This window comes from Hylobates moloch, unplaced genomic scaffold, assembly GCF_009828535.3.
Source record: "Hylobates moloch isolate HMO894 unplaced genomic scaffold, HMol_V3 SCAFFOLD_13, whole genome shotgun sequence".
Classification (NCBI taxonomy): Eukaryota; Metazoa; Chordata; class Mammalia; order Primates; family Hylobatidae; genus Hylobates; species Hylobates moloch.
The window spans coordinates 35,575,782-35,586,193 of record NW_026652288.1 but is presented as its reverse complement, the minus strand read 5'-3'; the positions used below and the strand labels follow the sequence as shown (position 1 = coordinate 35,586,193).

General features: G+C 48.8%; 2 protein-coding genes across 6 annotated transcripts in view; one reads left to right on the top strand and one right to left on the bottom strand.

The window, feature by feature from the left end:
* The window catches only part of LOC116480610 (carcinoembryonic antigen-related cell adhesion molecule 1-like), a 1,172,951-nt gene that overhangs the window by 204,523 nt on the left and 958,016 nt on the right, over positions 1 to 10,412 (top strand).
* Positions 1 to 10,412, bottom strand: part of GRIK5 (glutamate ionotropic receptor kainate type subunit 5) — a 75,749-nt gene that overhangs the window by 13,985 nt on the left and 51,352 nt on the right. For all 5 annotated transcript variants that reach the window (XM_058426540.1, XM_058426543.1, XM_058426539.1 and 2 more), the window contains one exon: positions 9,926 to 10,099. In XM_058426540.1, coding sequence (XP_058282523.1) covers positions 9,926 to 10,099 — 174 coding nt within the window. The remainder of the gene's footprint in view (positions 1 to 9,925; positions 10,100 to 10,412) is intronic.

The following is a 10,412-nucleotide window of genomic DNA, read 5'->3' as shown; positions in this document are numbered from 1 at the left end:
TGGTTTTCACATTTTTAAATGGTTAAGATGAAATCAGAAGAACAGGCTGGGCGCAGTGGCTCACACATATAATCCGAGCACTTTGGGAGGCCAAGGTTGGGCCCAGGAATTGAGACCAGCCTGGGCAACATGGCGAAACCCTATCTCTACAAAAAGCCAGATTTGGTGGCACGTGCCTGTGGTTCCAGCTACTCAAGAGGCTGAGGTGGGAGGATTCCTTAAGCCTGGGAGGTTGAGGCTGCAGTGAGCCAAGATTGTACCACTGTACTCCAGCCTGGGCAACAGAGTGAGATACTGCCTCAAAAAAAAAAAAGGAATATTTTATGACACATGACTTATATAAAATTCAAATTTCAGTGTCAGTATCCATAAATAAAGTTTTATTGGAACACAGCCACACTCATTCATTTAATGTATCATCTACAACAGCTTCTATACTACAATAGAAGATTGACTAGCTGGAACAAAGACCATATGACCAACAAAGTCCAAAATATTTACTTAGGGCCAGAGCAGTGGCTCATGCCTGTAATCCCAGCACTTTGGGAGACTGAGGCAGGAAGATCGCTTGAGACCAGGAGTTCAAGACCAGCCTGGGCAACAAAGTAAGAACTTTCTACAAAAAAAAAAATGAAAATAATAAAAAATTAGCCAGGCATGTAGTCCTAGCTATTCAGTAGGCTGAGGCAGGAAGATCCCTTGAGCCCAGGAGTTTGAGGCTGTAGGGAGCTATAAACACACAGCACTCCAGCCTAGAGACAAAGCAAGACCCTCTCTAAAAAAATAAGAATAAAGATAAAGATTTAAAAACATCTTTACTTAGAGAAAATATAAATGTTTGAGGTGATGGATTTCCCAATTACCCTGATCCCAGCATTTCAGGATGCTGAGGTGGGAGGACTGCTTGAGCCTAAGAGTTTGAGACCAGCCTGGGCAACACAGTGAGACTTCATCTCTACCAAAAATAAAAAAATTTAGCTGGGTGTGGTGGCACACGCCTGTGATCCCAGATACACAGGAGGCTAAAGTGGGAGGATCACTTGAGCCTGGGAGGTTGAGGCTGCAGTGACCCGTGATCACACTACTGCACTCCAGTCTGAGTGACAGAGCAAGGCTCCATCTCAAAAAAAAAAAAAAATCACCTGTATTCCCAAAAATATGTACAACTATTACATATAAATAAAATTTAAAAGAAAAATTACTGGCCAGACATGGTGGCTCACACCTGTAATCCCAGCACTTTGGGAGGCCGAGGTGGGTGGATTGCCTGAGCTCCAGAGTTCAAGATCAGCCTGGGCAACATGGTGAAACCCCATCTCTACTAAAATACAAAAAATTAGCCAGGCGTGCTGGCGTGCGCTTGTAGTCCCAGCTACTTGGGAGGCTGAGGCAGGAGAATTGCTTGAACCCGGGAGGCAGAGGTTGCAGTGAGCCGAGATTGTGCCATTGCACCACTGCACTCTAGCCTAGGCAATAGGTCAAAACTCCATCTCAAAAAAAAAAAAAAAATTTACTATTTGGCCCAATGCAGAAAAAGTTGGCCAAACCTTGCTCCAAGTCCTAAGTATATACTGTTTATAAAAAACACATTTGGGGATGGACATGGTGGCTCATGCCTGTAATCCCGGCACTTTGGGAGGCAGAGGCAGGTGGATTACTTGAGGTCAGGAGTTCGAGACCAGCCTCGCCAACATGGTGAAACCCTGCCTCTACTAAAAATATAAAAATTAGCTGGGTGTGGTGGCATGAACCTGTAGTCTCAGCTACTTGGGAGGCTGAGGCAGGAGAATCACCTGAACCCAGGAGGTGGAGGTTGCAGTGAGCTGAGATCACACCATTGCACTCCCCAATACTCACCACACACTCGGTCAGGTGTGGTGGCTCATAGCTGTAATCCCAGCACTTTGGGAGGCCAAGATGGGAGGATCACTTGAGCCCAGGAGTTCAAGACCTGCCTGGGCAACAAAATGAGACCCTATCTCTATTTAAAAGAAAAGAAAAGGAATGCTCTTTAAATATAATCATCTAGATGGGTCGAGAGTAAAAGAATGGGGAAAAGATATGCTATGCAAACATTAAGCATAAGAAAGCCAGAGTGCCTATATTAGTATCAAATAAAGTTAACTTCAGAACAAGAAATGTTACCAGGAATAAGGAGAGACATTATATAATGACACGGGTCAATTCACCTAGAGGACATAACAGTCCTAAACATTTGTGTGCCTAATTACAAAGCTTCAACATGCATGAGGCAAAAATGGATAGAATTGAAGAGAAACGGATAAATTTCCTGCAATTACAGGGTGAGATTTCAAAACTCCTCTCAATAATTGATGGAACAAGTAGAAAATCAGCAAGGATAGAGAAGACTTGAATAACATGATCAACCTACTGGCCCCAATTAACCCCTATAGAACACTGCACCCACCAACAGCAGAAACACATTCAATGCAACTCCACATAGAACATTTACCAGGACAGACCATATGCTGAGCTCTAAAGCAAGTCTCAATAAATTTAAAAGGATTGAAGTCCTCTAGAGAATGTTCTCTGACCACGATGAAGCTAAATTAGAAATCAATCATAGAAAGATCTCTGGAAAATCCCCAAATCCTGTCTTCTCCATCACTGCCTTGCTGTGTGACCTTGGAATTGTGCTGCAGTTTCCTCACCTGTGAAGTTAGTAAAATTGTAGGCCCTTCCTCACTGGGTTTTGTGAAGAGTGACTGAGTTCATCTGGCACACAGCAAGTGCTATGCAAGTGTTTGCTCTCATTGTCTTGGTGACACAGGACTGACCTGGGAGAATAGACTCCCACCAGCCTGGCTGCAGGACCCTGGAGCAACCGCTTGTCTTACCGTGGCCCCCTCTGTCCTCCCTCCTGGCAAGTAAGAATGGCCAGGGTCCCTGTAGACCATATATATCTGAGGGGCCTGAAGGCAGAGGAGATGCTGAAAAAGGCCTCCCAGACCTCCCACCCTCACATTCACAGCATGTAATAATGAAAACAGCAGCTGTCCTCTGCAGAACACATGTGCAAAGCTATGCTAGGCACTGGGATGGGGATGGAGTGAGGGCTTGATAGAGAGAGATGAATTAAACAGCCTCCTGCAAAATAAAACCAAAACCCCAAGACACAAAGACCCAGGGTCTGACAACCTCTCCAGAAACCAAGTCTCTCCAAACCGATCTTACAGGTCAATGCTGCCATTCATGCAAAACAAAATTATTTGGCCAGGCACAGTGGCTCACCCCTGTATCCCAGCACTTTGGAAGGCCAAGGTGGGTGGATCATCTGAGGTCAGGAGTTCAGGACCAGCCTGGCCAACATGATAAAACCCCGTCTCTACTAAAACTACAAAAAGTTAGCCAGACGTGGTGGCTGAAACCTGTAATCCCAGCTACTCGGGAGGCTGAGCCAGGAGAATCGCTTGAACCCGGAAGGTGGAGGTTGCAGTGAGCTGAGATCGTGCCACTGCACTCTAGCCTGGGCAACAAGAGCAAAACTCCGTCTCAAAAATAAAAAAATAAAAACAAAACAACAACAACAACAAAAATTACTCAGTGCCCGGTACAAACCGGGCACCCTCCAGCCCCTGAGGACACAGTGTGGATGACTGGTGGTGGTGATGGGGCCACTAAGGCAGCAGAGGGAACACAGACTGGGAGTCAGATTTGGGAGTAAAGACATGAGCTCTGTTTTGCACAAGGTGAGTTTGGAGATGCCTGTTGGGCTCCCAAGAGGAGCAATCCCAGGAGGCTGGACACATGGAGGGGTCTAGAGATGACTTCGGAAGTGTTAGTATGCGCATAGCATGGGAAGTCCAGCAGCAGATGAGATGGCCCCTGACAAGGTGTATGGAACAGTGGTCTCTGGCGGGGAGGGCACCCTGGGAGGTGTTTGGTAAAGTGTGGGCTGCTGGTGGTTAGAGTAGGACAGCCGGATAATTCGAGGCCTGGTCTGAACAATGGGGAATACCTGTTCTGTGATTATCTGAGCCTAACTCCGTGGTACATTAAAAACCCAAGTATTTTTTTTTGCATGATTATAATATAAACCAAAATCTCCAGAAATGCACCTCTTGTTTTAATCGAGGGATGACTGGATGCTGTTTTGTTTGGAACTTTGCTGAGAGCTGCTCACTGTTGGAGGAAATCATCTATCTCTGACAGCAACTCCACTCGAACTCGAGACCCAAGTCAAGACCCTTGCACCAGCTGCATTAGCAAATCATCACGTTCACAGTGACTTGTATTTACACAAACATACTCATTTGTCAACTATTTTGATGTGTCAGATATCAAGTGGCAACATAATTCTGTTAAATGATCTTACTTCTCATCATGCCACTTACTCATTCTAAGCAGGCGCCGACTGTCGCATTCTGTCTTCTGGTGTAGCCACACCCAGGCATTTGTGTATTGCCAGAATATTATTTTATTAGAAGTCACTTCCCTGCTTTTTCTCCTTCATATTGCAATTAGGGCGTTATATTGATTTTTTACAAATTATGTGTGTAGGAAGATATATTACCCTTGAATTTCAGCTCAGTGTGGAAAAGGACGTATTAAAATATATTTGTTATAAAAAGAGAGTGTTGGGTCTACAAGCACTGAAAACTCACTGGTGTAAGCGAGAAGCCCCATTTGAGGGGTGGCAAAGGCAAAAGGAACCCACAGCAAATGAAACAGGACCAGAGAGGTTGGAGGAAACCAGGAGGACACAGAGCCTAGAAGCAAGAAGAGAGTTTCTAGAAGAGTGGCTAACTGGGCGAATGCTGCCTGGAGGTAAGACAGAGACTGGAGGCATGGATAAGGGGTCGCATGTGCCCCTGGTGCAGCTGGGGTTGGGGGAAGGCAGGCAAAGCCAAGCTAGTGGCTAGATCTGAGGTTTTGTGGTTTTCTGGCCAAGAGGGCGTGAGGAAAGGAGGACCTGGGGAAAAGTTGAGGACAATGGCTGCAGAGACAGCCTAGGAACCACCTGGAGATGGATGAGTGAAAGCAGGCAGGGCTCAGAGAATGGGAAGAGGGAGGTCAGAAGACTCATCGCACCAAGTGACCAAGGGAGAGTCGAGAGGGATGGGGGCCATGGTCAGAGTGAAACCTTAGAAATATTGACTCCCGGCCAGGCGTGGTGGCTCACGCCTGTAATCCCTGCACTCTGGGAGGCCAAGGCGGGTGGATCACAAAGTCAGGAGATCGAGACCACCCTGGCTAACATGGTGAAACCCCGTCTTTACTAAAAATACAAAAAAAAAAAATTAGCCGGGCATAGTGGCAGGCACCTGTAGTCCTAGCTACTCGGGAGGCTGAGGCAGGAGAATGGCGTGGACCCGGGAGGCGGAGCTTGCAGTGGGCCGAGATCGCACCACCGCACTCCACACTGGGCAACAGAGTGAGACTCTGTCTCAAAAAAAAAAAAAGAAAAGAAAACAAATAAAGAAATGTTGATTCTCAGCCAGGTGCTGTGGCTCACACCTGTAATCCCAGCACTTTGGGAGGCCGACCTAAGTGAGTGGATCACTTGAGGTCAGGAGTTAGAGATCATCCTGGCCAACATGGCAACACCCCATCTTTACTAAAAATACAAAAATTAGTGAAGCAAGGTGGTGCACACCTGTAATCCCAGCTACTTGGGAGGCTGTGGCAAGAGAATCACTTGAACCCGGGAGGCGGAGGTTGCAGTGAGCCGAGATCGTGCCACAGCACTCCAGCCTGAGTGACAGAGCAAGACCCTGTCTCGAAAAAAAGGGGGAAAAAAAAAAGAAACATTAACTCCTGAGGCAGAGCTGTCCTGAATATTGACAAGCCCTCAGGTGTGGCTGCATGATGCTGTGGGCTGAGGGGGCCCTGGAGAGGAGGGGCCCAGGTAGTGGGCTCTGGCCAGGCTGCTGCAGGTCAGCTACCAGCCAAGTCCTCGAGGGTGATGGCACCAAATCCCACCCCTACACTGGACCCTGAGTCCCATGAGGGCAGGGACTGGCCTGCTGAGTCATGGTGCTACGTCACATCTGAAGATTCTCAAACATCTGCTGAATGAGTGAATGTGTGGGAGGACTTTGGGTGCAGAAGAGAGTGGGCCCCAGGGCCAAAGGCTCCGATGAGGGAGGAAACATGAGTGGGGGCTGTCCGGGTGACAGCGATGGGAAGGGGCAGAAAACAGCTGGCTAGAGAGTGTGACCCTCAGGAAGAGGGCCCCTGGCCGGGCGGCAGAAGCAGTGGCTGGCAGAGACAAGGCCACTGGTCTCCCCCAACCCTCCTGTGAGGACGCCACTAGATTTGTCACGGCAGGTCTCCTGGGCGCCCTCTCAGCACCTCACACACCTGGCCCTCTCCCTCTGTCTAAAATGCTCCTCCCTCTCCTTGGCATGGACGACTCTGTTTCTGCCTTTAGGACTCAGCCCAGTTCACCTCCTCAGGGGACCCTTCTCTGACTGCTCCCATGCTCTACTGTTCTGTTACTGTATCCTGTTTGGTTCCTCAATAGCACATTTTATGTGCATCTGCAAAATCATTATATGGAAAATATTAGTACATTTCGCTTGGACTGTGTGGCCAGCAGAATAGGCCCCGTCCACCAGCACCAAAGAAGTCTCTATCCTAATCCCCAGAACATGTGAAGATGTGACCTTATTCAGCAAAAGGGACTTTGCAGCTGTGATTAAGTTAAGGATCTGGATATGGGGGGATTACTCTGGATTATCCAGGAAGGCCCAAAGGAATCACAAGGGTCCTTATGAGTGGAAGAAGGAAGTTACAGAGAGAGATTTGTGGATCCTATGCTGCTGGATCTGAAGATGGAGGAAGGGGCCACAAACCAAGGAATGCAAGTGGCTTCTAAACGCTGGAAAAGGTAAGGAAACAGATTCTCCCCCTGGAGCCTCCAGAAGGAACTAGCCCTGCCAGGAACTTGATTTTACCCCGTTGAGATCTATTTCAGACTTCTGACCTCCAGAACTACAGGAGAATAAATGTGTATTGTTTTAAGCCACCAAATTGGTGGTAATTTTTTGCAGTAGCAATAGGAAACAAATAGGGCTTTCATTGGGTTTTTTAGGGTTTTGTTCTTTTTTTTTTTTTTTTTCATTTGAGACGGTCTCACTCTGTCAGCCAGGCTGGAGTGCCATGGCGCGATCACAGCTCACTGTAGCCTCAACATCCCGGGCTCAAGCAATCCTCTACAGGGGTATCATTTGAAATGATGCCCATCCAAAACCGTTTTAAAAAGCCATCAAGACTAGCAAGTGTCCAAGTCAGTGGACCAAGTGAATTGCTAATGCCTGCCATATCACAGTTAGTTCCACTTAGTTAGGAGAAGGAAAAACCTGCCACCTATTAAGGTTAGTCTTGAATTGAAAAAGGCACAAATAAATAATATCTTTGGGACCTATTCTTTGAATAAAATAGGATGTCCAGTGTTGATTTATCTGTTTGTTTATTCTCAGCTCCTCTGCCTCTCCAGGGCAGGAATGGGGCTGATTCCTCACCTGAGTGCCTGGCACATGGACAGGCTCAACAGGCATCTGTGAAATTGTTAGAGGCGTGTGAACCAGAGCAACTCCATCTTGAATAGGAGCTGGGTAAAATGAGGCTGAAACCTACTGGGCTGCATTCCCAGATGGTTAAGGCATTCTAAGTCACAGGATGAGATAGGAGGTTGGCACAAGATACAGGTCATAAAAACCTTGCTGATAAAAGGGGTTGCGGTAAAGAAGCCAACTAAAACCCACCAAAACTAAGATGGCCACGAGAGTGACCTCCAGTCGTCCTCACTGCTACACTCCCACCAGCGCCATGACAGTTTACAAATGCCATGGCAACATCAGGAAGTTACCCTATATGGTCTAAAAGGGGGAGGCATGAATAATCCACCCCTTGTTTAGCATGTCATCGAGAAATAACCATAAAAATGGGCAAACAGCAGCCCTCAAGGCTGCTCTGTCTTTGGAGTAGTCATTCTTTTATTTATTTATTTATTTATCGAGACAGAGTCTTGCTCTGTTGCCCAGGCTGGAGTGCAGTGGGGAGATCTCAGCTCACCACAACCTCTGCCTCCTGAGTTCACGCAATTGGAGTAGCCATTCTTTTATTCCTTTACTTTTTTAATTAACACGCTTTCACTTTATGGACTTGCCCTGAATTTTTGCTTGTGGGAGATCCAAGACCCCTCTCTTGGGGTCTGGATTGAGACTCTTTTCCTGTAAAAGAATGACCATGGGTGAGTGAATCCTGTGGTTGGGAGGTGAGGAAGAAGTGTTCCTCAAGAAGGCCAGATACCTGGGGTTGCCCTGGAGAGGCTCCCAAGGGCCTTGAGGGCTAGGCTGAGCTTGGACAGTGCTGAGGGCCCACTGGCATGGGGGAAGGAGCCTGGTCCTGGCCCCAGCCGGGCCCTGCCTCTAACTGACTACACAGTCTTTAGCAAGCTACTCCTTCTCTCTCGGTCTCAGTCTCCTAATCCATAACCAGGGAGCATATTCCCTGTTGCAAGCATTCTCCTTGGCTCTCCATGGTTCTCGTGAGGAACAGGAGGTGAGAAGAACTGCAGGAACAGCAACCAAGTCCAGCTGCTATTTAAAGCCCAAGGTAGCAAATGTGGATGCTTACGGAGGCCAGGCCAGCAGGCGACTGCAGTGGGCAGTGGGAACGGGGGTGGACGGGAGCAGACTGTGACACCAGGCAGGAATGCCAGCCAAGCACTGCCAGATCTCCCCGAGTTTCAAGGAAAGCAAGAAATCTAAATTTGTGAGTGAATTTGCTCCAAGTGTTGGCATCCAATTCCCAGTTTCTTAAAACTGTGGGCCAAGGCTGGGCACAGTAGCTCACACCTGTGATCCCAGCACTTTGGGAGGCCGAGGCGGGCAGATCACTTGATGTCAGGAGTTCAAGACCAGCCTGGCCAACATGGTGAAACCCTGTCTCTACTAAAAATACAAAAGTTAGCCAGGTGTGCCAGGCGCGGTGGCTCATGCCTATAAGTCCAGCACTTTGGGAGGCCGAGGCAGGTGGATCGCAAGGTCAGGAGTTCGACACCATCTTGGCCAACATGGTGAAATCCTGTCTCTACTAAAATACAAAAAGCTAGCCGGGTGTGGTAGTGCGTGCCTGTAGTCCCAGCTACTTAGGAGGTTGAGGCAGGGGAATCGCTTGAACCCGGGAAGCAGAAGTTGCAGCGAGCCAAGATCATGCCATTGCACTCCAACCTGGCAAGAGAGCGAGACTCTGTCTCAAAAAAAAAAAAAAAAAGGGCAGGAGAATCGCTTGAGCCTGCGAAGTGGAGGCTTCAGTGAGCTGAGATGGTGCCACCGCACTCCAGCCTGGGTGACAGAGGGAGGCTCTCTCAAAATAACAACAAAAGCAACAACAATAACAAACCTGTGGGCCAGACACCACAAGCTGTGGGTGTCTGCCGTCTGACATGTAGTTTCTTGGGGCTTGGGACAGGGGCAAAGAAGTTCTGTCTGAGATACTGGGTCCCTGTGGGACTTTGAGAAAACATCTAGGCAGTGAAGGCTGTCCTGGTGTGGAGATTCTATGTCCCTGTGATGACCAGGGCAATGTCCAAGACAGTGACACTGATCCTGTTACGATTGTACCCCCCCCGCCCACACAAGGCTGTCAGGCTCACAGAGTGCTCTTCCATAGCAGCCTCACTGAATCCTCACAACCCTGAGATGTGGGCATCTTTCTCCCCATCTTTCAGGGAAGGTCACTGAGGCAAAGGGAGGGGTGCGGCCTGGCCAAGCTCACACAGCCAGTGAGCGGCAGAGCTGGAGCTCAGCTCTCCCCACCCCATTCCTCGTCACATAGCTCTGCAAGGGAAAACAGGGAATCAAATCTGCCAGGAGATGCCACAGCCCCAACCCCATCCAGGCCTCAGATGGGTCCCTCCCCCGCCCCGGGCAGAGGCAAATAGAAAGCTTCTCACCAGACTCCGCTGACACAGCGCGTGGACAGTGCCCGGGGCATGATCTCTGAGCCCTGCTGCATGAAGCCCCCCACGGGAAACCACAGGCTGTTGCCCAGTGTGTACTGGTTCTCCAGGATGTGGGGGCGTGCCCGCAGGCACGGGTGCGGGTTATACCACTCGTAGGGGCTCAGCCTGTGGAGAGACGTGCAGAGGGTGGATGGGGCCCAGAGCCCAGGTGGGGAGGAAAAGGAGAGAAGCAAAGGAAAAAGGTAAAGTCACGCTGATCAGAAGAAAGGGGGAGAGATGGAAAAAGGAGCGAGATGGACAGAAGCACACAGAGAAAAGGCAGACAGAGATGCACAGAGATGGAGATAGAAGAGGCAGAGAGAGACACAGAGATGCACAGAGAGAAACAGAGAAGGGAGGAGGCAAAAAAGGGAGAGGCGGGAAGGGGAGAGACCTGAACAGAGAACCACAGAGCACAGTCAGAGCCACAAGGGGAAGA